Source organism: Cervus canadensis, chromosome 24 (genome assembly GCF_019320065.1).
Source record: "Cervus canadensis isolate Bull #8, Minnesota chromosome 24, ASM1932006v1, whole genome shotgun sequence".
In the NCBI taxonomy this organism is placed as follows: Eukaryota; Metazoa; Chordata; class Mammalia; order Artiodactyla; family Cervidae; genus Cervus; species Cervus canadensis.
The window spans coordinates 8,984,729-9,009,081 of NC_057409.1; the positions used below are offsets into that span (position 1 = coordinate 8,984,729).

The window sequence follows — 24,353 nt, forward strand, 5'->3', positions numbered from 1 at the left end:
TGATTTTTTTTTTTTTTAAGTTCAGTTTTCAGCTTTGTTGACTGACAGGATTTTTGTTATTCAGATACAAAGAACAGAGTATAAATTAAAAGTGAAGCCAATGTTACCTTGCTTTGGTTTGCCCTGGGAATGGCATTTGAGATCCTAGAACACACATCTCCCATTTAGGCTGCTATATTTTTCTGCCTGATACTTGTGATGGTGCCCTCTCTGCCTGGTCTCAGGCAGAGAATGTCTGGAATAGCAGCCAAACTGAAAAAAAGCTTGCTGCTTCGGTTTTGACTTACGGAAGACTATTCTCTCCACAGATTTTTGCAGTTCAAGTAGCAGCCCTTCTTTCCAGCCCATCAAAAGCCACGTAACCATTCCAACAGCCCATGTGATACCTTCTACTTTGGGGACCTCTCCTGCCAAGCCAAATTCTGCTGCCGGACCCTCTTCCAAACTTCCTTTGTCAGGGTTGGCTGAAAGTGTGGGGATGACAAGAAATGGAGACCTCTGTTCAATGAAACGTTCTCCAGGCCTTTCTAGAGATTTCATGTATCTTTGTGGTGCTGCTGGAGAAAATGGAGTTGAGCAGTCCTGGTTTCCAGCAGTGGGCCATGAAAGGGAAGAAGAGGCGAGAAAGTTTGATGTTCCCAATATGGAGTCTACCCTCAATCAGTCGGCAATGCTGGAGACACTTTATTCAGATCCCCACTACCGAGTCTACTTCCACAACCCGAGAACCGACACAAACAAGGAGCTATACAAAGGGTTGCCTGAGACCAAGAAGGCACCAGGCAGCGGGGCAGTATGTGAGCGGAATGGACCACACCCTGGCGCCAGTGGGGTTCTTCCTTTGGGACTCCAGCCTGCTCCTGGGCTCTCCAAGCCTCTACCTTCTCAGGTATGGCAGCCGAATCCTGACCCTTGGCATTCCCGCGAGCGATCTTGTGAGCTCAGCACTTGTCGGCAGCAGCTGGAGTTGATCCGTTTACAGATGGAGCAAATGCAGGTAGAGGCCTTTCTTTCCTTGGACTTTGCAGTTTCTGTGCTAATCTTTTTTTCTTATAAGTTTTGACTCCAAAGAAAGTGTTTGTAAAAAGGAGGCAAGATGTTTGTAGATAGGAAATGAAATCTTGTGAATGTCATCAAATCTGTCAGTTCTAAACACCAGATATGTTCTCCAAAGCAGAGGGTTACAAAGGAAAACCCAGCAGTAGGACACTGACACTGATGGTGTGTGTACATACTTACATAACACTCGGTGAGGTACTTCAACATACAGAATCCTATCTGATCCTTACGGCACTCTGAGAGGTAAACGTAGAAATTTACCAGGTTCTTAGAATAAGTAATCTGTCCAGGGTCACAGAGCTGGTTTAAGTGGCAGAGCTCTAGGGTTCAAAAACTATCTTTTAGTCCCATATTCTTTCCATTGTACTACTTTTGTATTTGTTTTTTTGTTTTGTTTTGTTTTTTGAAAGTTCTTGTACTTCTTAAGAATGGGGAGAAAGGAAGCAGGATACATTCTCCTTTCCTGGTTGGTGAGGGCATCTTAGCTCCTGATTTGCTTTTGTTCCAGATAATGAAAGATAAACTGACCTTTTCTTAGAAACTAGAGCCTTTCTGAGCAGGGAGTGTCCAGTTGGCAGAAGTCTGTCAAGCAGGTTCTTTCCAGTCATGCATCAGAGCTAAAATTATTTCATAAACAGTGGGCCTTCTCAGACTGAGCCAAAGTGACTCTTGACTGCAGACACAGCTGGGTGCTTCGTAGGTGCTTTCAGGTGCCTGTAGGTTAACATTAAGTCCCACTGGGCCTGCTTGTCTTTCAGCTTCAGAATGGAGCCGTCTGCCACCATCCTGCTGGTTTTTCTCCTTCATTGCCCACGTTAGACCCAGCACAATGGATCAGCATCTTGAACAGTAATGAACACCTTCTGAAGGAAAAGGAGCTCCTTATTGACAAGTAAGGGGGCAAGGGGTCATCGGGCCAGCCTCTGCTCTCCCAGCCCCTGCTGATGACGTCTCCCCAGGGGCGGTGCATCCTCCTCTGTTTAGACCCCTGCTTTACCTCAGGATAAGGAGCCTAGTCCTGTGTGTGAATAATGTGATAAGTTTGTTGCATATCTGCAGGGGCTGTGGGGAATGCCTAGAGGAGGTAGCTGGTTCTTTGCAGCTAATCTTTGTTCATTTCACCTCAGTCAGTTTTCTTATTTGCGTTTCCTCCTTCAGGAAATTGCACAACCCAAGAATCCAAGGTCTTTGTTTACAAAGTGTGGTTTTTACCTGTTAAAGGAAAGTTGGGGTTCATATTGCAAGTGGGTTTGTGTCAGGACCCTGGGCCTCATTCTGTTCTTACTTTTGCAGGCAGAGGAAACATATCTCTCAGCTGGAGCAGAAGGTACGAGAGAGTGAACTGCAAGTCCACAGTGCTCTTTTAGGCCGCCCTGCCCCCTTTGGGGATGTCTGCTTGCTGAGGCTGCAGGTAAGCTTTGGCAGCCAGGATGACATTCTGCTTGTCATAACTCAGGATCTTCCCTGTGCTTGGCACTGATAGGTATCCAGGAGATAGAAAATGGACCAAGTGAAGTAAGGTATTCCTGCCCTCAGAGAGTAAACATTCTAATTATAAAGCATCTCCTGTTCTGCTCTTGACGGGGCAGAAAAGGCCTGAGGATGGAATCAAGTGGAAGTTCAGGTGCCTTGATATCAGGACATACTTGGGAGAAAAGGAAGGCAGAGCAAGGTTCATAGTAAGGTCCCAGAATTGAGTGATGTTCTGAGAAGTCTTGATCTACCGGCCCTGGCCAAATGAAAAGAGCAGCAGAGGTAGTACGGGATTTAAAGCCATTCCCATTTTTATTCTTCCATGTCTAGGAGCAACTGAGGGCAAATTGTACTCTTACTTAGGTCAATAGCTCTGAAAGATGTTGGCCAAGCTTCTTCTGCAATTTGGGCTTTTGAGTGATGAGTATTAGACAGACTGTAGTACTCTACTGCCTTTGCCACCTACTGGGCTTCTTAAGACATTGTTCCATCTTCAGTGTTCCATCTTGGAGAATCAGAATGTTAGTGTGAGAATGGCCATTACATAAAATATATCTCAGTCTTCTCATTTACTGATGAGAAAATTGAGGCCCAAGAAGGAGGAAGAATTGGCCTTAAATCATATAAAGAATGAGTGGAGGAGAACCAGGCCTTGAGCCCAGGTCTGCTGATATATTGTCCTGTATTCCTTTGTTACATGACTGGTCCTTGAATATTGCTTTAAGCCAGTGGTTCTGAAATTTGAGTGTGCATCTGAATCACCTGGAGGACTTATTAAAACACAGATTATTAATACCCATCCCCAGAGTTTCTGATTCACTGGGCCTGGGAGTTGGGCTTAAGAATTTGCATTTCTAACAAGTTCCCAGGTAATGCTGAAGCTGTTACTCCTGAAAGTGAAAGTAGCTCAGTTGTGTCCAACTCTTTGTGACTCCATGGACTATACAGTCCATGAAATTCTCTAGGCCAAAATACTGGAGTCAGTAGCCTTTCCCTTCTCCAGGGGATCTTCCCAACCTACGGATCGAACCCAGGTCTCCCACATTGCAGGTGGATTCTTTACCAACTGAGCTATCAAGGAAACCCCTGTTAGTCCTAGGACCACACTTTGAGAAGCACTGCCTGAGGAAATTCTTAGAGAAAGTTGATATTCGACCACAAAGTATGCTAGGTATAAGTAAAGTACATGGGACTCTCAGGGTAAGGAACCGTTACATGTTGTGAATCTTTCTGCAGGAATTGCAGCGAGAGAACACTTTCTTACGTGCACAGTTTGCACAGAAGACAGAAGCCTTGAGCAAAGAGAAGATCGAGCTTGAAAAGAAACTCTCTGCTTCAGAAGTTGAAGTCCAGCTCATTAGAGAGTCACTCAGAGTGGCACTGCAGAAGCATTCGGAGGAAGGGAAGAAACAGGAAGAAAGGGTGAGCTAAGGAGCTGATAGCTTTCTAATTCACAAAAGAATTGGCAGTCCGCCCTTTCCTGCCAAACTATTCTTGGAACCTGGAGGAGACAATTGGGTGAGACACCCTACATTGACTTCTCATGCAGGACTGTTTTGTTTGAAATGGAACCCTTCATATCTGCTTTATCTCCACAAAAAACTGTCACAGACAGGGAAAGCTGTATAATCTCTCACTGTCCCAGGTTGTGATGGGGAACCAGCTGGCCTAGGTGAAAAACCAGTCTGGCTAGTCATACCAAATGGTACTGTTGCAAGATGTACCTGTGGTACATCATTCAGCATGATTTCTTCTCACTTCTACCTAAAAAGTAGGTGAAGAATCCCGCATATGCAGCTATTTTGGGAGTTTTTACGTTTTTGCCAGTGCTCTTAGAATTGCCTCAGGTTGAGATTGGTTATCATAGAAAGAGCTAAGTCTTCTGGTTCTGTTCACGGGTTGCTCTAATATAGATGTTCTTGGGGGGCCAGTTTAATAATGTTTAGCTCTGGACCACTTGCATCAAAGTCAGCTGAAGCAGTGATTCTTAAACTTTAATGTGTTTAAGAATCATTTGAAGATCTTGATGAAAATACAGATCCAGATTCAGTAGTTCTGGAAGGGGAGGCAGCCCTGGGATTCTGCATTTCTGACAATCTTACCAGGTGATGTTGGTGCCATTGGTATAGCATGGACTTAGAGGCTTGTTTAAAAAAAAAGAAAAAAAACTTTTTAATCAAAATAATACATGTGTCTAAGTTAAATAACCAACTTGTTATCAAATTTCAATGCTGATAATAAAAATTAGTGATTCTCTGCCCAGCCCCAGTCTACAGAATTAGCTGTCCTCAACTCTTTTCTTTCTCCTGACATATACGTCTGTATTTCTGAATAGTGTTCTCTTACTGCATTTTTTTGCTGTTTTAGTTTCATGAATGCAATATCTTTTCTCTGATGATATTGATTATGCCTTTTGGGATATCTGCATATGCTTATAGTGTTTCCTTCAGGTCTTATTTTGTTTTTGTGTTTTTCACATTAGAGGATTGATGATCCTTGAATGAAAGAGTGCTCATACTTAAGAATATAGTATTTTTAAATTGCATGGAAGCTCTGGGTTCATGGAAATTGCCTGGTGGGCTTCCCTGTGGGATGATCAGACTTAGTCTTCCCTTTTCACTTGGGAACCCTTAAATGTCAATATCTGATGTCTCATCTTACTCTCTCTAGAAAAGAATCTTCAGTCTGCTGCCTGGTGGGGAGGCTGGGAACAGGAATGCTTTTGGCCTTTGGGTTCTCAACACTGAGAAGGAAATTAGGTTTAAAGTCCCGTAGTTCTACACATAGATTCTTATTTATGCTTATTTTCAACCCAGTGCTTCATTCTCTGTCACTCTGCCATGACTGATACCCCTGGGCTGGGCTCTCTCTGATTTTATTTCTCCACAAAGAATAAACCTCCAGACTCCTTTTGGGAAAACCTAGGGTGAGAATGATATCCAGCTAACCTGAATCTAGACTTCCAATGAATTCCCCTATTTTTCAGGTTTATGGCTTATACCTACCTGCCTCAGGTATCTCATGTTTCAAGTACAGGGATTCTTGTGGGTTGTGAAGGGCACATTGTCTTCCAAGTTGTCTGTGACTCCTACTGCAAATTATAACTCCTCTGCTCCAAATCATTTGTCCCTCCCATTCCCTTTCATATTCCGAAAACATCTTGAACTATCTTATATACTCTTTTTATTTGTTTTTGGGGGGCTGTGCTGCCTCTTTGTTGCTGCATGGGCTTTTCTCTAGTTGTGGTGAGCAGGAGCTACACTCTAGGGGTGGTGTGATTTCTCTTTGTCTTCTCTTGTTGTGAAGCACAGCCTCCAGAGCATGCAGGCTTCAGTAGTTGTGGTTCTGGGGCTCTAGAGCATGGGTTCAGTAGTTGTGGCTCTGGGGCTTAGTTGTTCCACAGTACGTGGAATCTTCCAGACCAGGGATCAAACCCATGTCTCTTTCATTGGCAGGCAGATTCTTTGCCACTGAACCGTCACCGAAGCCCCTATCTTGTATACTTTTGTCTCCTCTGTTGCCTTTTAAGAATTGGTATTTTATTTTATGCCTGTCATTCTAAAAATATTTTGGAAGGGAGAAAAAATAAACACCTCTGACTGGCCTACCATTTTTTTAATTAAGAGTTGGCCATCAGCATTTTCAGTAAGCTTCCCATGTGATTCTGATGCATATTAAGATGTGAGAATCTGGGGAATCACATGGAGCTTGAAGGGTACAGATTGTACCTGGGGTAAAGCTTTTAACTGATTTTCAGGGATCCTTCTTAGTACTGTGTTGTCTTTGGATCAAATTAGGCCTGAGCTTCTTTGGCATCAATAAATCTGCCCTTTTTCTCTGCTTTATCTCCAGCTTCCTTTTTCATAAGCCAAAGAAAAAGCTGTAATAGTAGAGAAGTTTCCATTCAGCAAATCTTAATTGATTGCCTGCTTAGTGCCAAGCATTGTGCTGTGTGTTGGCAATTTGATAAAAGCAAAATGGACATAGCCCCTCCTCTCAAGGAGTTTACAGTCTTCACTAGCCCTTCCAGATGATTGCTTAGCTTTATATTATATAAAGTGTTTAGAGAAGAATGTATTACCTGTCTCATCAGAACAGACCAGGTGGGCTGTATGTATGCTATCTGTACGGTTATATATACTTTTGCAATTCAGTTCTGATGCAAACTACTCAGAGTTAGCATCAGACCCCACAAGTTTAAAGGACACGGTCCTCCAAAAGACTGCTTATTTACTATTTCAGATGCCAACTGCAAGTTTTGGGTTCCCTAGATTGCCTATATTTCTGCTCAACTGACTATAAATCCAGGGGTTCCCATGACGCCTTCAGGTTCACTAATTCCATAGATTAGAGTTTTGTTATACAAATCATGATAAGCCAAGTAAAGAGACAAATAGGATGAGGTCTGGGAAAGTCCTCAAAGCAGGGCTTCCATACCTTTTCCCTCTTGGAATTAGAACCTGTCATCCTCCCAGCACATGCATGTGTTGATCAACCAGGAAGCTCCATTGAGCTTTGGTGTCCACAGTTTTTAATTGGGATTTTATCATGTAGGCATGATTGAACTCAAATCTCCTGTCTTTGTCCCCTCTTCACAGGAAGTTGGGTTCAACTCCATTGGTTTTTATAGTGATCAGTTCCTATTCTAAGTCATCTAATTAGCATAAATGCATTTATGGTGCACTCTGGTCCACTGAGCAATATTGCATAGGAACCTGGAACGTTAGGTTCATGAATCAAGGCAAACTGGAAGTGGTCAAACAGGAGATGGCAAGAGTGAACATTGACATTTTAGGAATCCGCGAATTAAAATGGACTGGAATGGGTGAATTTAACTCAGATAACCATTATGTCTACTACTGTGGGCAGGAATCCCTTAGAAGAAATGGAGTAGCCATCATAGTCAACAAAAGAGTCCGAAATGCAGTACTTGGATGCAATCTCAAAAACGACAGAATGATCTCTCTTCGTTTCCAAGGCAAACCATTCAATATCATGGTAATCCAAGTGTATGCCCCAACCAGTTACGCTGAAGAAGCTGAAGTTGAACGGTTCTATGAAGACCTACAAGACCTTTTAGAACTAACACCCAAAAAAGATGTCCTTTTCATTATAGGGGACTGGAATGCAAAAGTAGGAAGTCAAGAAACACCTGGAGTAACAGGCAAATTTGGCCTTGGAGTACAGAATGAAGCCGGGCAAAGGCTAATAGAGTTTTGCCAAGAGAACGCATTGGTCATAGCAAACACCCTCTTCCAACAACATAAGAGAAGATTCTACACATGGACATCACCAGATGGCCAACACCGAAATCAGATTGATTATATTCTTTGCAACCAAAGATACAGAAGCTCTATAAAGTCAGCAAAAACAAGACCGGGAGTGGATTGTGGCTCAGATCATGAACTCCTTATTGCCAAATTCAGACTTAAATTAAAGAAAGTGGGGAAAACCACTGAACCATTCAGATATGACCTAAAGAAAATCCCTTATGATTATACAGTGGAAGTGAGAAATAGATTTAAGGGACTAGATCTGATAGAGTGCCTGATGAACTATGGATGGAGGTTCATGACATCGTACAGGAGACAGGGATCAAGACCATCCCCAAGAAAAAGAAATGCAAAAAAACAAAATGGCTGCCTGAGGAGGCTTTACAAATAACTGTGAAAAGAAGAGAAGTAAAAAGCAAAGGAAAAAAGGAAAGATATACCCATTTTTGAAAGCAGAGTTCCAAAGAATAGCAAGGAGAGATAAGAAAGCCTTCCTCAGCGGTCAGTGCAAAGAAATAGAGGCAAACAATAGAATGGGAAAGACTAGAGATCTCTTCAAGAAAATTAGAGGTACCAAGGGAACATTTCATGCAAAGATGGGCTCAATAAAGGACAGAAATGGTACGGACCTAACAGAAGTAGAAGATATTAAGAAGAGGTGGCAAGAATACACAGAAGAACTGTACAAAAAAGATCTTCACGACCCAGTTAATCACGATGCTGTGATCACTCACCTAGAGCCAGACATCCTGGAATATGAAGTCAAGTGGGCCTTAGGAAGCATCACTACAAACAAAGCTAGTGGAGGTGATGGAATCCCAGTTGAGCTGTTTCAAATCCTAAAAGATGATACTGTGAAAGTGCTGCACTCAATATGCCAGCAAATTTGGAAAACTCACCAGTGGCCACAGAAGTGGAAAAGATCAGTTTTCATTCCAGTCCCAAAGGATGGCAATGCCAAAGAATGCTCAAACTACCACACAACTGCACTCATCTCACACGCTAGTAAAGTAATGCTCAAAATTCTCCAAGCCAGGGTTCAGCAATACGTGAACCGTGAACTTCCAGATGTTCGAGCTGGATTTAGGAAAGGCAGAGGAACCAGAGATCAAATTGCCAACATCCCCTGGATCACTGAAAAAGCAAGGGAGTTCCAGAAAAACATCTATTTCTGCTTTATCGACTATGCCAAAGCGTTTGACTGTGTGGATCACAATCAACTGTGGGAAATTCTTCAAGAGATGGGAATACTAGACCGCCTGAACTGCCTCTTGAGAGACCTGTATGCAGATCAGGAAGCAACAGTTAGAACTGGACATGGAACAACAGACTGGTTCCAAATAGGAAAAGGAGTATGTCAAGGCTGTATACTGTCACCCTGCTTATTTAACTTATATGCAGAGTACATCATGAGAAATGCTGGGCTGGAGGAAGCACAAGCTGGAATCAAGATTGCCGGGAGAAATATCAATAACCTCAGATATGCAGATGACACCACGCTTATGGCAGAAAGTGCAGAACTAAAGAGCCTCTTGATGAAAGTGAAAGAGGGGAGTGAAAAAGTTGGCTTAAAGCTCAACATTCAGAAAACTAAGATCATGGCATCCAGTCCCATCACTTCATGGCAAATAGATGGGGAAACAGTGGAAACAGTGGCTGATTTTATTTTTCTGGGCTCCAGAATCACTGCAGGTGGTGACTACAGCCATGAAATTAAAAGACGCTTACTCCTTGGAAGGAAAGTTATGACCAACCTAGACTGCATATTCCAATACTTTGGCCACCTGATGCGAAGAGCTGACCCATTTGAAAAGACCCTGATGCTGGGAAAGACTGAGGGCAGAAGGAGAAGGGGATGACAGAGAATGAGATGGTTGTATGGCATCACTGACTCGATGGACATGGGTTTGGGTGGACTCCAGGAGTTGGTGATGGACAGGGAGGCCTGGTGTGCTGCGGTTCATGGGGTCGCAGAGTTGGACACAACTGAGAGACTGAACTGAACTGAACTGAGACAGCATTTTAAAAAGCAGAGACTTACTTTGCCAACAAAGGTCCATCTAGTCAAGGCTATGGTTTTTCCAGTAGTCATGTATGGATGTAAGAGTTGGACTATAGAGATGGATGAAACTGGACCCCATTATACAGAGTGAAGTAAGCCAGAAAGATAAAGACCAATACAGTATACTAACGCATATATATGGAATTTAGAAAGATGGTAACGATAACCCTATATTATGCAAAACAGAAAAAGAGACACAGATGTACAGAACAGACTTTTGGACTCTATGGGAGAAGGCAAGGGTGGGATGTTTAGAGAGAACAGCATCGAAACATGTATATTATCAAGGGTGAAACAGATCACCAGCCCAGGTTGGATGCATGAGACAAGTGCTCAGGGCTGGTACACTGGGAAGACCCAGAGGGATCGGGTGGAGAGGGAGGTGGGAGGGGGAATCGGGATGGGGAATACATGTAAATCCATGGCTGATTCATGTCAATGTATGGCAAAAACCACTACAATATTGTAAAGTATTTAGCCTCCAACTAATAAAAATAAATGGAAAAAAAAAAAGAGTTGGACTATAAAGAAGGCTGAGCACAAAAAAAAAAAAAAGAAGGCTGAGCACAGAAGAATTGATGCTTTTGAACTGTGGTGTCAGAGAAGACTCTTGAAAGTCCCTTGGACTGCAAGGAGATCCAACCAGTCCATCCTAAAGGAGATCAGTCCTGGGTGTTCATTGGAAGGACTGATGTTGAAGCTGAAACTGCAGTACTTTGGCCACCTGATGTGAAGAGCTGACTCATTTGACAAGACCCTGTTGCTGGGAAAGATTGAGGGCAGGAGAAGGGGACAACAGAGGATGAGATGGTTGTATGGCATCACTGACTCAATGGACATGAGTTTGGGTGGACTCCGGGAGTTGATGATGGACAGGGAGGCCTGGAGTGCTGCGGTTCATGGGGTCACAAAGAGTCGGACACAACTGAACTGAACTGGTCCACTGTGAATAACAAAGACATACCTATTATTTGGGATATTCTAAGAGTTTAGATGTTACCTCCAGAAACTTGAACAAAGACCAGAGAAATTGTTTATTATACAGTAGAGCTACCAGGTTTTGAAAACTGCCCAAGAATCCCTTCTTCCTTGCCCTTGAATGGAAAGTTCTTGTGTGATAACTCTATTTTATGTCCTAATCTCCAATGGCAAAATCTGTTCAACTTCCTGACTTCATGGTAGTAGAAAACATTTATAGTCCTAAGGTCAAAGACAGTGTTCACTTCAAAAAAATAGTTAACGTTCAAGATGGTAGAGGGGTCAGTGGAGAAGGATTCTTAACATTTCTTTCCAATAGGTCAAGGGTCGTGATAAACATATTAATAATTTGAAAAAGAAATGTCAGAAGGAATCTGAGCAGAACCGGGAGAAGCAGCAGCGTATTGAGACCTTGGAGCGCTACTTGGCTGACCTGCCCACTCTGGAAGATCATCAGAAGCAGAGCCAGCAGGTAGCAGCAATGAGCAATACCTGGGGCAAGTTGGTGGTGGCGGGGGGAGGCTTTCTCAACCTCTGCTGCATGCAGTGACCTTGTGGTGTCCTGAAAGGAAAATCCCAAGGGAGTCATGTCCAGACTCACATCACAACTGAACTGCAAAGTTTTTGAAATACACCCAAAGTCTTCCCTGCTTGTTGACCTAAGCATGTGGACTCCTGTCTCTCAGCTGAAGGATTCTGAGTTGAAGAGCACAGAGCTGCAGGAGAGAGTGATTGAACTGGAGAGTTTGCTGGCGGAGACCCAGGCAGCCTGCAGAGAAAGGGAAGTTCAACTGGAAAGCCTGAGACAGAGGGAAGCTGACTTCTCCTCCACCCGACATAGGTAAATAGCCCTGAGGGTTTAGAAAGAAGCGGAGAGCTAGGTTCTGGTCCTGGCTACCCTACTCACTGCTTGTTTGACTTTGGGCAACTCACTCACTTCTCTGAGCTTTGTTTTCTTTGGATTGTAAGTAATAGGAAAACTGTTTATGAGCAGGGACTGTGTCTTTGAGATGGAATGTGGGTGGTATAGTGGTGCAGTGGGGTTTTCCACTGTCCTTTGAAAAGATGCAACCCAGTGCCTGGCATCATAATAGTATTGGGTAATAATTCTTGAATATGTATGTGTTGAATGAATGGGAGCACTTTATAAACTGGGAAGTGAGTATCTGTATTTGCAGAAGTAGATCCTGGTGCTGATGACGGAGGGTTATCCACATGGTGAATCTTGTGAAGGCTACCAGGAACATCTGTTACTTCTCCTTAGCCCTAGGGATTTCTCTCAATTGCCACAGCAGGTTCTGAGAACAAAACAAGATGCTATAATGTACTCTCAGGGTGTCTTGGGAACTTCTTCCATATTAATAGCAGTTTCTGAAAATGTGGCTGAGTTTCAACAGCCTCTTGGACCAAATCCAATTTTTGATGGGATGGATTGGATTTCTCATCCCACATTCAACCACAGTAACCCTGTTGTTTATCTCAGCATATGGCCCATGATGAAAGTGATTGTGGTTAGGGGACAAAGTTGGGTCTGTTCCAGATTGGGTGTGCAAAGAAAAAAGGACTTTTTGGGTTTTTTGTATTTTCTAAAATTTCTCTATCCTATATGTGTGACTTTTGTAATTTAAATACATGTGATGAATGTTTACTTTTAAATATCAAAACAAAGAATAAAGAAGCCTTGGGTAGGTAAAGAATTGCTGGCACATTGTATAGATGCTGACCTCTAGGGAAGGGAACTAACATAGACTGAGCAAGCAGCTTCTGTGTGGCATTCCCTACTTTAAACAGACCTAAGCAATTATCCCCAGCTATGACTTGGAAGGGCCTACTTCTCTTGCCCAGTAAATAGCAGTATCAGGAATCAAAGCCACATCTCTCTGATTTAGAGTTCTTGAAGAGGCTACTGTCTTTCAGCCTGCAAGATAAGCAGTGTGTGGAAGATGCCAGTGGAGAAGGTCCAGCTCAACAAGGACAAGGTCCCCAAGTGGAAGTGGAGTCCTGGCAGAAGGAATGTGATTCCCTTCGAAAGGTGACTGAGGGCGTCCAGGCTGTAAGGGGGTAGGCTGAGGAAGCAGAAGATTGGGTTTTGGTAGGGAACCATGAATTTCTGGCCCCGAGCCCCCTAGGATCTGTTACCCAGAGTTTTTCCTCCCTTTTCCCAGAAGCCATCCCTGCATAATAAATTCACATTTTAGATAGCCATCCTTAGTACTGGCAAGCAAAGTTAGGGAAGGACATGCCTCTGAATATCCAACCTTAGATGTACCAAAATGGTGCACTGAAGCTTGGTACACTTCCTTCATGGCTCAGGCCCTCTACAGAACCTCTTGCACTGAGCAGAGTTTTAGCCAGTGAGGTGACCCTTAATTCAGCATAGAAGAAGGAGCCCAGGACCTACCAGAGAGACTTGTTTGAATGTCAGCAGAAAAGACACAGAAATGGTTCAGAGAGTACCTGGGGTCTCATAGGACAGGACACTGGACCTGTTTAGGTTCCCTCCTCGAACAGTGGGACCAAAGCTATCAGTGAAAAATTTTCACAGCCCTGAACAGGACTGGCTTCGTTAAACTGAATTTTCAGTCATGTCCTTCACCAAAGAACCAGAAGGTACACTGTATATGTATATGAAGTTAATTCTACTGGCCAACAGTCATCAGGGTGAAGGTGTCTCTCTCCACCTGACTTCCCCATGGCAGTCATGGGTCCTCCACATTGCGTTCCTCTTTGTTTAAACCTCTGTGACTGGAGCACAGGACTGTGAAGCTAAGTAGCCAGGATAGGGAGTCTGGTTTATATTTCTTGTTTTCACTCTATTCTCACTATTAATTGTCTGTAGCCAGTTGAGATCATAGTCAAACCGCAGATCTTAGTGCAGCCTCTTGCCATCTGGCCCCACTATTAGCATGTGTTTACAATCGTGCTTGATAACTTTGCCTTTCAGATTGTGGAGAGGCAACAGCAGAAGATTGATCAGTTGCACTCACAAGTACAGGTGAGCTGGAGTCCTTGGGACATGATGGGCAGGACTTGATGGAATTTATAGAATTCAACCAATCCTATTCTTTGCCATGCGATTTGCTCAGTGTTAAGAGTACCAGCTTAGGGCTTCTCAGGTGGTACTAGTGGTAAAGAACCTGCCTGCCAGTGCAAGAGATGTAAGAGACACAGGTTCGATCCCTGGGTGATTAAGATCCCCTAGAGGAGGGCGTGGCAGCACACTCCAGTCTTCTTGTCTGGAGAAGCACATGGACAGGCGAGCCTGGCAGGCTATGGTCCATAGAATTGCAAAGAGTCAGACACAATTGAAGTGACTTAGCACACATCCAGGAGTACAAGCATGAGACCAAATCAGTGCTTGTGGCCTACCATCTTGTTGGGAAGGGGTTTCATTCAGCACAGCGCAGTGAGAGCATCCATATTACCCTGGGGGAGCATAAAAGAGTGATTGAAAGCAGGGAGATCAAGGAAGAGTTTCTGGAGACCATGAGCCTTGAAGGAGGAGGAGTTAGCCAGGCAATGAGGAGGCTAGCATAGGATGGTATTGAAATTCTGGTAGAAGGAACAGCGTGGGTAGGAACACGAAGGCATGTGACAGCAGGGTTTGTGCATGGAACTGCAAGTCGTTTGCTAGTGTTGATTAAGGTGGCAGATGGAGAACTGGGCTATGGGAGGGTTTAGACTGTCCAGTGAAGTTAGCTTTTATTCTTTAGGTAGATGATGGGAATCTACCGTAGCATTTTGTTGGGGTGTGATATAGTCAGGTTTGCAGCTCAGACTTGAGTGTGGAAGAAGATTGGCAGTTAGAGAGAGGCAAGGCTGGAGGGCAGGTCTGTTGCAGAAATTAAAGACAACTCCTGGTTTCTATTCTGGACCAGAGTGGGAGTTTCCTTAATTGGGTTCTCCAAGAAATCCTAGGTACGGGTTCTCTTTGGATTCTTAAAGAGGTTTTCACACCAAAACAGGTGAAATGCACTTCCACCGAGGAATAGCTGAAAGCTCAGTCCTACCATTGCCATCATGTGGGTCTATTTAGTTCACAGATTTCAAATCCTCTAAAGAGATAGTCAGACCTAGTGAGTGTTTACTGGAAAAGGCAATGGCAACCTGCCGGGGTCCAGCCTCGGCAGGATCCAGGGGGTACCCTCAGGATGAACGGCGTCGGCGAGAGAGAGAAGACACGTGAGACTAGCCTTGATAGGGCCAAGTCTGTGTTTTACTTTTTGACAACCGGTTTTATACCCTTTCACAGAACGTTTTCAAGGTACAAGATGCTTACTCATGATTACACGGGATTAGCATTACATCATTTTGATTTTTAGGAAAAGCAGGATTTTTTTGCTTTCTAATCTATAGTAATTCTTAGCACCTGATCTTCTGGCCTTGGGGCTATTAACATTTTATGCAGGTCAGGTGATTGTAAACCTATTTTCCATTTTTATGGTGACCTTAACTGAAAGGTAACAGTGTCATAGGGAAATAGTACAGAGTAGAATTATATTCTTGTTAATACAAAAATTAATCTTTCTGCAAAAGTTGTCAGTTGCGTTTATCTAAGAAGTTTACCCCATACTGACTCTGCGACTTTGGTGAGGCAGCTTCTGCCTAGCACTCCTGACTGACAATTAACAACCATCTTATTGTTACCACACTAGGGCTAAGTTCTTATTTCTCTAGATCTTTAACTATATTAACAATGGTTTTTATAACACAACCTTAGCACATTAAAGGCAAAAATACAGCAAGCAAAAACACAGCAAGCAAATCACAACCCAATAACCACCTATAGAATAATTTTTCTTATGTTTTCTAATAGGACTCCTTTACCCCTTAAAAGGGCTCTATATCTATTAGGGCTTTTATATAATCAGGTTCTTTATGCTATTTTATGATTAGGATATTATAAGCAATCATGCATATTAGTACCAAGCGCATAAATGCATTTGGCTAACAAACTACCAGCAAAGGAGTTTAAATTAAAACACTCCTTTCACCCTGAATAATCTCATAAAATACCACCACCTGGGAAACTTATTGATTAAAGTTCTAAATTGATTCTTATTTGGGAAGAGATCGGGGAAGGCCTTCCTGCTTGTGTCAGAGAAATTAGGGAGTAGTCCATTGAGGCAGGCATCAGAAAGACAGATATTATCTTTAAGGTGAGGGCCAGGGGCAGCTTTTCAAAATCCCTGAAAACCTGATCTGCCTTGCCTGTCAGGCTTTCTCCTCGTGACCGTGTCATGGGTGGGATCTCGTGAGCTGGCCTTTTCGAAACCCCTGAAAACCTGATCCGCCTTGCCCGTCATGTTTTCTCCCTCATGGCCTTGTCATGGGTAGGGTCTCGTGTGTTGGCTCCCGGCAGCAACCCACTCCAGTGTTCTTGCCTGGTGTATCCCAGGGACGGGGGAGCCTGGTGGGCTGCCGTCTATGGGGTCGCACAGAGTCGGACACGACTGAAGCAGCAGCAGCAGCAAGTATTTACATCCATTTATTTTATTATTATTATTATTTTGATCTCACTGTGCAGCTTGCAGGATCTTAATTCTCTGTCAGAGGTTGAACGTGGGCCCTTGGCAGTGAAAGCAGGGAGTCCTAACCACTGGACAGTCAGGGAATTACCTACATCCACTTAAAATCCGAGGCTTTTAGTAGTTTTTAATGGATCTCAAAGTATGTTTCCTGGAACTCTTGACAACATTTTATTTATTTATTTTTAAAATATTTATTTATCTTTGACTGTGCTAGGTCCTTGTTGCTTTGAGAGGGCCTCCCCTAGTTGGAGCAACTGGCTGCCGCCCTCTGGCTGCAGCGTGTAGGCTTCACATCGCAGTGGCCCCTCTTGTTGCAAAGCACATGCTCTGGGGCGCGCAGGCTTCAATAGTTGCGGCGCGGGGGCTTGCTCACCTGCCCCAAGGCATGTGGGATCTTCCCGGACCAGGGATTGAACCGGTGTCCCCTGCATTGCAAGGTGGATCCTCAACCACTGGATCACCAGGGAAGCCCTCCACAACATTTTAAATGTATATTTACCCATGGTGAGACTTCTCAGACAAATTAAAATGTCAGGTGAATTTGGTAGAATTAGGTGGGTTCAAAATGGTCAAAATGGTCACCTTGGGTCTTTGGTGGTGGTGAGACGTTCTCCTTGGCTGTTTAATTTTTTATTAAAACAAAATGGAAAAGCTCAGAAATATTATTTATACTTATTTGTCCAAATCAGTTTCAAAACCAGAGGGAAATTGGAATGAACAGAATGAGAGGCAAAAGATAACAAGTCTATATACCTCCTTCTGACCACCCCTATACACATACACACACATATACATAACTAGATTAGATGACTGAGAGAGTGCCCTCTACTTCTCATCTCTGTCAAAAGCATTTAATATACAGTGCTTTACTGGCAGCTCAGTGGTAAAGAATCTGCCTGCCAATGCAGGAGACGCAGGTTCGATCCCTGGTTTGGGAATATCCCCTGGAGAAGGAAATGGCAACCCACTCCAATATTCTTGCCTGGGAAATCTCATGGACAGAGGTGCCTGGTAGACTGCAGTCCATGGGCTAGCAGAAGAGTGGGACACATCTTGGTGACTAAACAACAACAATTGTCAAGGGCATTTGGCTGTGAGCTCCTCAAAGACGGGAATTGTTTGGTATTATTTTCTGTATACCTAGTGCCTGACAGTAGTAAGTGCTCAATAAATAATTGAACTCAACTGAATAGACATTCCTTGCCCTCGAGAAAGTTATGGTCTAATAGAGGAATCAAATGCACAGCCAACAAATGTGCTCATGAGCCATGAGTATTAGTAGCAGGGCAAGGTTGGGATTAATTGAATCTGATTTGCAGATGAAGGAAGGTTGAGGTGGGAAGTTTCCAGGTTACTGACAGAGCAGAAGGGCATTCTGGGCAAAAGCGAAGAGAAGTGAGCAACAGTATTGGCGCTGGAAGCTTTGGGGATGAAGGCCAGTAGTCAGTCCGTGTGACTAGAGTGGAGGCTCTGGCGGGTTAAAAGAGGTAAAGACAGAGAAATAGGTGAAGGCCAGGCTGACCTGTAACAGAATGCTCTTCCGAGGAGCCTGACCTCGGCTGGTACATGGTCGGGGCTCGAGGAGGGTTTTGATGGGAAGTCACAGATCAGGGTTGTTCTAAAATAATCTCTTAGCAGCAGTGTGTGGGCAGGGTGGGGCTTTACTATTATGTAGTCTAGACCAGAGGCGATGTGGTCTGACCCAGACTTGTTACCTCTGATGTGTTCTCCCACCCTCCTTGCCATGGGATTCAGAGCCTAGAGCAGGAAGTGGCTCAAGAAGAAGAAACAAGCCAGACCCTGAAAGAGGAGGCCCAAAGGAGGGAGACGGCCCTGCAGCAGCTGCGCACAGCTGTGAAAGAGGTGAGCAGCACCAGGCCTCCTGGTATTGTCTTTACAAACCTCATTTCTCTGTGTACTCTACCCATCCCTACTCCCACAAGATCCCCCCCTCCCGACATTTTAGGAAGTCTCTACTAAGCTGTTTTGGAGGAGTAAGAAGGAACATTGCATCATCCTTTATATTAAAGGTATCATTCTTTATATTAAAGGTCCTAAGCCTATCTTTGGCCGTAATTATCCAGTAATGCTTTTTGGATATGGAAAATCATTCTCTCTTATTTTGTCTTCTTGCTGTGATGGGTTTGTGGGGTTGGGGATGAAGGGTTCAAGAAGACAAAGTTTGGTGATCCTCCTGGAGTAAACAGAACTGTCAGCAGGGGGCGGTCAAGGTCACTGGCCAAGTGCTGAGGAAGGAGTCTCCCAGAGCAAAGATGGTCATATGGCCCAGTGTGGGTGAAGGGTTGGGGCTAGTGGAGGAACTCTATTCCTTGTCTTTAAAACAGAATAGTCGTAGGACGGGAAGGAGAGTGTGTGAAGGATGTTGTGGGAAAGGGAGAGAAAGACACAGATATAAGTGAATGAGCTGGTCTCTGTAGTGAAGCCTGACTCCACCGAGGTGAAGGACTGAAAAGGCAGGACACATTTCAGCACTGTGTCCTCCAGGTCAGCAGCTTCTTTAGCCCCCTAACCTTTACCTACCCAGTGGCCACTAGCTGTCATGTTGCCTTTCTTGCCCACTTTATTCCTCTGACACACACTGATCAAGCTGGCTGATGGCCACTTTTGTCAGGGTGGCAGGGAGAGATTGAAACCAGTGTCTCCTCAGATTTCACAGTTCACGTTAAGCCTTCTCTAATAGCCTGGCTAACAGAGTTGGCTGAGGGACTGGCTTCAGATAGAGTTCCGAGGAGCAGGAGTACCTTCTCTGGTTCCTGAACAGAAACCTGGAGGCTACTGACTCAGTCTGCTGGGGTGCAGCCTCCTCCCCAGTGCTGCGGTCCTGTGGGCCCAACTGCCTGCAGGAGAAACTCAGCCTGACATGATGGGGGAGGGGGCAACGCAAAGCCTGTTGCTAGGAGTGGGGAGGGGGGAGCATTGCCTTTGACTCATAGCTTCCCCTCGACATACCGTATACGTATATCCACATTCGTGTGCAGTTACTCTGCTTCTCCCTGGAACTGAGTTAATGTGCTCACCTATCTGTCTGCTCAGCTTTCAGTACAGAACCAGGACCTCATTGAGAAGAATCTGACGCTCCAGGAACACCTGCGACAGGCCCAATCAGGGTCCCCATCTTCATCAGACACAACCCAGCTGGCATTTGAGCTGCACCAGGAATTGGCCAGTTGTCTTCAAGATCTGCAGGCTGTCTGTAGCATTGTGACCCAGAGGGCCCAGGGCCACGATCCCAATCTCTCCCTGCTCCTGGGCATTCACTGTGAGTCCTTAGACCAGTCTGGGACCTAGGAGAGAGTGGCTTTCATGCTCCTCTCACCCCTATCTACCTTTCCCAGTTAGATGTTCAGTAAATCTGTTCTGGAAGCAGGCATCGTTATGGGTACCTGGGTGTCGGACAAACAAAAAAGTGGCCCTTAGGCAGCAGGATTTTTAGCCCATTATCCCTAGCTGTTTTGTAAAAAGTGCCATGTTCCAAGACCACAGGCCTTAGGGTAGTGCCTGTCCACACTACCCCCTCCACATGGAAGTATCTTTTGACTTATTAATATTCTGTCAAAATGTTCTTCTCTTCCCCAGCTGCACAGCACCCAGGGACTCAACTAGATTTTCAGAAGCCAGATGTGATCAGGAGGAAACTGGAAGAGGTTCAGCAGCTACGCCGTGACATCGAGGACTTAAGGACCACCATGTCAGACAGATATGCCCAGGACATGGGAGAAAACTGTGTCACGCAATGAGGAGTGCTGGGGGTGGACAAGCTGTGTTCCCCCAGGGAGAATCTGGTCTGCTGAGAGCACCGTCCAGCAGGTCCTGCCCTGACAATCTCTTGCCTCCTATCTGCTGCTATTCCCAGAAAGAAGGGGTGGGAGGGAGGAGGTATGAGCCTGCATGTGGGGCCAAGGGCCAATGAGAGAATTTTTTTTGTCCTGCCCAACTCTGGCTTTGCCTTGTTGGGTTGCATTTATCCTGTCATCCTGATTCACTCTTTTAGGGTGAGTTACTAATTAACTTGCAGGTAAATCCTCACAGACTGTTCCCAGTAGCAAGCTGATGTCAAAGGCAAACAGGCTGTTTAACTCCCTTCTCCATCCTTTGGGATGGATCCACATTCATTCCCACTCTGTACCTTGGTCGTGCTGATGCCCAAAGTTCCTTAGAAGGGCCAGGAAAGGCTGAGTACCAGTAACAGTAGCCATTTGAGAATCCTCCGGCCCTCTGTGCCAGCCTTCCTGGGACCTGAGCTGGCTCTGGACTTTCCTAGGCCCAGGCCCACTCCTCCTTCCTCAGGGCTCTTGTTCTCACTGATGCCTCAGGGTGATCTGTTCATTAGCAAAGTATTTGCTAGGATTGGGGGCCCAGGGATTATACCCAGGGCTCCTTCATCTGTGCTACCATGCCTGTTTACAGGAGACGCACCGGAGCTGCCCCGTGCCCCTGGGGCCCTGGTCATGTAGTCAGCACAGCCCCTTTGTCCTTTGTTCTCAGGCTGGCCAGGTAGCTCCTTCTTGGGCTTTGAGTGCAAACTCTTCTCTGTGGTTCTGGGTTTGGGCAAGTTTTTCCCCTAGGATACCACAGGGCAACTGTCAAGCTGCTCACCCCCTTCCCCCAAGGCTGGGGCAGCGCCTGGCCTTCTGATTTTGTGCCTCTCTCGTGTTTGGGGGTGGGGGTCCTTTCCCTTTCCTGCTCCGGGCTCCTTGAGAGTAGCCAGTACAGGTCAGCTTCAAGGTATAGCGTTTTGTGTTTAGTTGTTTCTTTGGGGCCTTTGGACCTCTGCTTTCTGGTTTCTCTTGCCTCTGTTGAGAGAGCATCTTGTAGTTGTTTGTGTCTGGTACTTGGGCCAGCTCAAGGTTGCCTCTAGATCTGGAGCCAGGCCAAGCCAGGGCTGTGTGAGGGGGGAGCCCTGAGCAGTTCAGGAGTTCAGAGCCAGCCACTGGGAGATTGTTGCTAAGCTTTGGGCTAGCAGGGCAGCATCCTGGACCTCACTCCCAGGCCTGAATGAGAGTCCTTCTTAAGTGTTTTTACAAGTTGGTGTTTTATTTATGGAGTGACTTAACCCTCCATTCAGAGCATCCCCACCCAGCTGTCCCCCCAGCCTCTGGGCTCCTGCCTGCTAAAAGCAGAGCTGCCCGGTTGGTCTCCACCCTGAATTGGGAGCCCAGCCACTATGCTCACGGGTATTTTTCCTCATAAAGTTTATAAGCAGTTATTTATATGAATCCTTGTTATGTAAACTGGTTTGTATTGCCTATTTTGTTTACAAAATAAAAATTTAACAAACTCCTCAGTTTTCCATTGCCTTCCATCGCCATCATCTCATACTTCACCCCTCATTTTGGCTTCTTGAGGCCAAAGCCTGGGTGTTTAGCCAAGTTCTCCAAACAGCAGCAAAGAGGGAACTTTGGCAGGTCCAGCCTCTTTGTATCTCTACCACTTCTGCTCCTTTGTCTGTGGAGACAGATAAGATCTCTTCCCACAGCACTTTCTATTGGGTGATGCTGCCCTGAGTCATAAAGCAAGTTTGTCATTGAGTTTCAGTAATCCAGACAAGGAAGTCTGCTGCCTGTGGGTTGCTGCAGGGAGGTGGCTTCCCCAGAGCCAGGCGGGGCAGTGTTTGCCTCCAGCAGCTAGGCTTGTCTCCCTGGGTTATTCTCGGGGCTCTGGGCCTGGGAAGACTTCTGAGGGGTGTCATGTCCCACCCCAGACAGATGGCTGAGTCTCCAAAGTTGGGCTGGCTGCTGCCTCTGTACTCCCTGCATTTTGCTGGAAGTAGGAGTTTTGGAGGGCCATCTGCAGCATGAAGTCGGGTGGGGCTGGGGCCACCCCAAGACCAGCTGTGGATTTTTAACAAGGGCTCAGCCAGACTCGGGAACCCTGCTGCCAGCCTCTGCGTCCACCGGGCCCAGCGCTAGAAGCCTTTCTCACCTTGGCCCCCATTTGGCTCTTTGAGGACGTGGCTCTGTCTCGGCCACCACCCTTACTTGTCTCAACCTGCCTATCTGAGCGGAGAGGAGCTCTGGGGAAAACTCGCAGTGACGGATTGTCACGTCGCTGCCGTGGCGTGCCCCGCAGGGTTAGCTATGTGTGGGTGGCCCCCAGGACAATGCTCGACTGGAACCAGGTTCCCTAGGCGGGGAACTGAGAACAGCCCGAGCCTTCAAAGCCCGGAGCTGAGCAGCGGCGTCGTGGCACCCGGGGGAGGGCAACCAGTTGGGTGCAGCAAACCTGGGCGAGGCTGAGGCGGCCTCTGCCAAGCCCCTGCCCCCGCCCTTTCCATCAGATCGCTCCCTGGCCTCACACTGTGAGCCACAGGCCGGGGAGGGCTGAAAGGGGCGGCCCTGCGTGGGACGCGGGTCCCCGGCGCGCCCAGTCCCCAAGGGGGAGGGGAGGGGGCCCGGTGGTGCGCGGGGCGGGGTCGCGCAGGCCCCGCCCCGGCCGCGCGCCTGTCCGCGCCGCCCATTGGTCCCGAGAGCGGTGACTCGCGGGCTGAGCAGGAAGGAAACCGCTCCCGAGCGCGGCGGCCTCGTCTCTAGGCCGTGCAGCTGCTGCCACCGCCGTCTGTCTGCCCGTCTTCCCGTCGGTCCACCCGCAGCATGAGCGGCCTGCGCGTCTACAGCACGTCGGTCACCGGCTCCCGCGAAGTGAGTGCGCGCCCTGGGCTAGAGCGCGGGCGGCGGTTCCGGGGCTCTGGACGCGGCGCCTGGGACCCGCCCCCAGGGTGGGGGCGCCGAGGTGCTGGGCATGGCCTCCGGAGTTGGGCTGGGGGCAGGTTCTACAGCCCCATCCTGAGCCTTGAACATTTCCTGAGGGCATCCTGGGTCCTCCGCACCCCCACTACGAGGCAAATCCTTGACCCTGTCCTTATCTGGCCCTTCCTCTCTCCACTGTGTCAGTACTTGGGGCGGGGGTGGCCCCTCACCAGCCTCCACCCAGGCCTGCCCTGCTTTCTCCTTGCTGAGCTCCTGGCTCTCCCCACCCTGAATTTCTCTCACCTTCACCCTGACGCTGTTGGTGGTCCCTCTCTTCTCCCACACCACCACAAGCCTGACTCATCCTCCCAACTCCCTGTGGCCAGAACCCTCCCCTAGGGTGTGGAAGGGGACAGGGGGACCAAAGCTTCTGGCCACAGCCCCTTTGTCTCTGCCCAGGGTTCTCCCCCTAAACCTTCCAGGCTGCTCACTAACCCCTACCCGCCCTCTGCTCCCAGATCAAGTCCCAGCAGAGTGAGGTGACCCGCATCCTGGATGGGAAGCGCATCCAGTACCAGCTAGTGGACATCTCCCAGGACAACGCCCTGCGGGACGAGATGCGAGCCTTGGCCGGCAACCCCAAGGCCACCCCACCCCAGATTGTCAACGGGGACCAGTATTGTGGGGTACGGGCCTCGGGGGTGGGGGTGGAGGGAGCGTTACAGGAGGACACCAGCTGGAGGCAGGCCTGAGACAGAACACCAGCACCCTGGTGACCGCTTCTCTTCCCCTCCCCTAGGACTACGAGCTCTTCGTGGAGGCTGTGGAGCAGAACACACTGCAGGAGTTCCTGAAACTGGCCTGAGCCAAGTCCTCCCCCCGGACCTCGTCATCACTCCCCCCCAGCCATCACCCCGGCCATGAAGGACCTTGTGACCAACTCCCTGTTACTCCTAACCTTCTGAACGGGGAGCCCCTCCCTCAACCCAAGACCCCTTCTCCTCCCCTAACTGTAAGCCCCTCTCCTCCATTCAGCAGCAACATTCCTCACCCACCGGTCTCAGAAATTGTCTTAAGCAACAGCCCAAGTGCTGGTTGTCCTCAGCTCGGTCCTGAGGCTGCCACCCTTGCCTGGCCCTGGCTGATGGGCACCTCTGTTGATTCCATTAGCCAGGGCTCTGCCAAAGGCCCCGCAGTCCCCATCCGGGAGCACCACAGAAACAATTAAATGTTCCATTCCATTGGCACCGTGTCTGTCTGGTGTGGCCTG

The 24,353-nt window shown here is 46.9% G+C and overlaps 2 protein-coding genes across 5 annotated transcripts in view; both read left to right on the forward strand.

Moving 5' to 3' along the window:
* Positions 1 to 21,677, forward strand: part of CEP85 (centrosomal protein 85) — a 38,049-nt gene extending 16,372 nt beyond the window's left edge. For 3 of the 4 annotated variants that reach the window (XM_043444868.1, XM_043444869.1, XM_043444871.1), the window contains 11 exons: positions 309 to 997; positions 1,818 to 1,951; positions 2,353 to 2,470; positions 3,769 to 3,954; positions 11,165 to 11,317; positions 11,532 to 11,686; positions 12,763 to 12,877; positions 13,790 to 13,840; positions 18,132 to 18,239; positions 19,431 to 19,656; positions 19,974 to 21,677. In XM_043444868.1, coding sequence (XP_043300803.1) covers positions 309 to 997; positions 1,818 to 1,951; positions 2,353 to 2,470; positions 3,769 to 3,954; positions 11,165 to 11,317; positions 11,532 to 11,686; positions 12,763 to 12,877; positions 13,790 to 13,840; positions 18,132 to 18,239; positions 19,431 to 19,656; positions 19,974 to 20,134 — 2,096 coding nt within the window. In that variant the 3' untranslated portion in view covers positions 20,135 to 21,677. The remainder of the gene's footprint in view (positions 1 to 308; positions 998 to 1,817; positions 1,952 to 2,352; positions 2,471 to 3,768; positions 3,955 to 11,164; positions 11,318 to 11,531; positions 11,687 to 12,762; positions 12,878 to 13,789; positions 13,841 to 18,131; positions 18,240 to 19,430; positions 19,657 to 19,973) is intronic. The other variant, XM_043444870.1, reaches the window with a different exon arrangement.
* A 1,017-nt stretch (positions 21,678 to 22,694) lies between these two features.
* SH3BGRL3 (SH3 domain binding glutamate rich protein like 3) lies at positions 22,695 to 24,330 on the forward strand. The gene is made up of 3 exons (XM_043444875.1): positions 22,695 to 23,035; positions 23,602 to 23,769; positions 23,883 to 24,330. The coding sequence occupies exons 1-3, from the start codon at positions 22,988 to 22,990 to the stop codon at positions 23,946 to 23,948; spliced, it is 282 nt and encodes a 93-aa protein (XP_043300810.1). The 5' UTR covers positions 22,695 to 22,987; the 3' UTR covers positions 23,949 to 24,330.
* The last annotated feature ends 23 nt before the right edge of the window (positions 24,331 to 24,353 follow it).

Excerpts from the sequence above, each read along its gene's own strand:
- SH3BGRL3 (XM_043444875.1), top strand. The coding sequence starts at position 22,988 with ATGAGCGGCCTGCGCGTCTACAGCACGTCGGTCACCGGCTCCCGCGAA. Across the intron at positions 23,036-23,601 it reads CGGTCACCGGCTCCCGCGAA|ATCAAGTCCCAGCAGAGTGA; the intron begins GTGAGTGCGCGC and ends CTCTGCTCCCAG. Across the intron at positions 23,770-23,882 it reads ACGGGGACCAGTATTGTGGG|GACTACGAGCTCTTCGTGGA; the intron begins GTACGGGCCTCG and ends CCCCTCCCCTAG.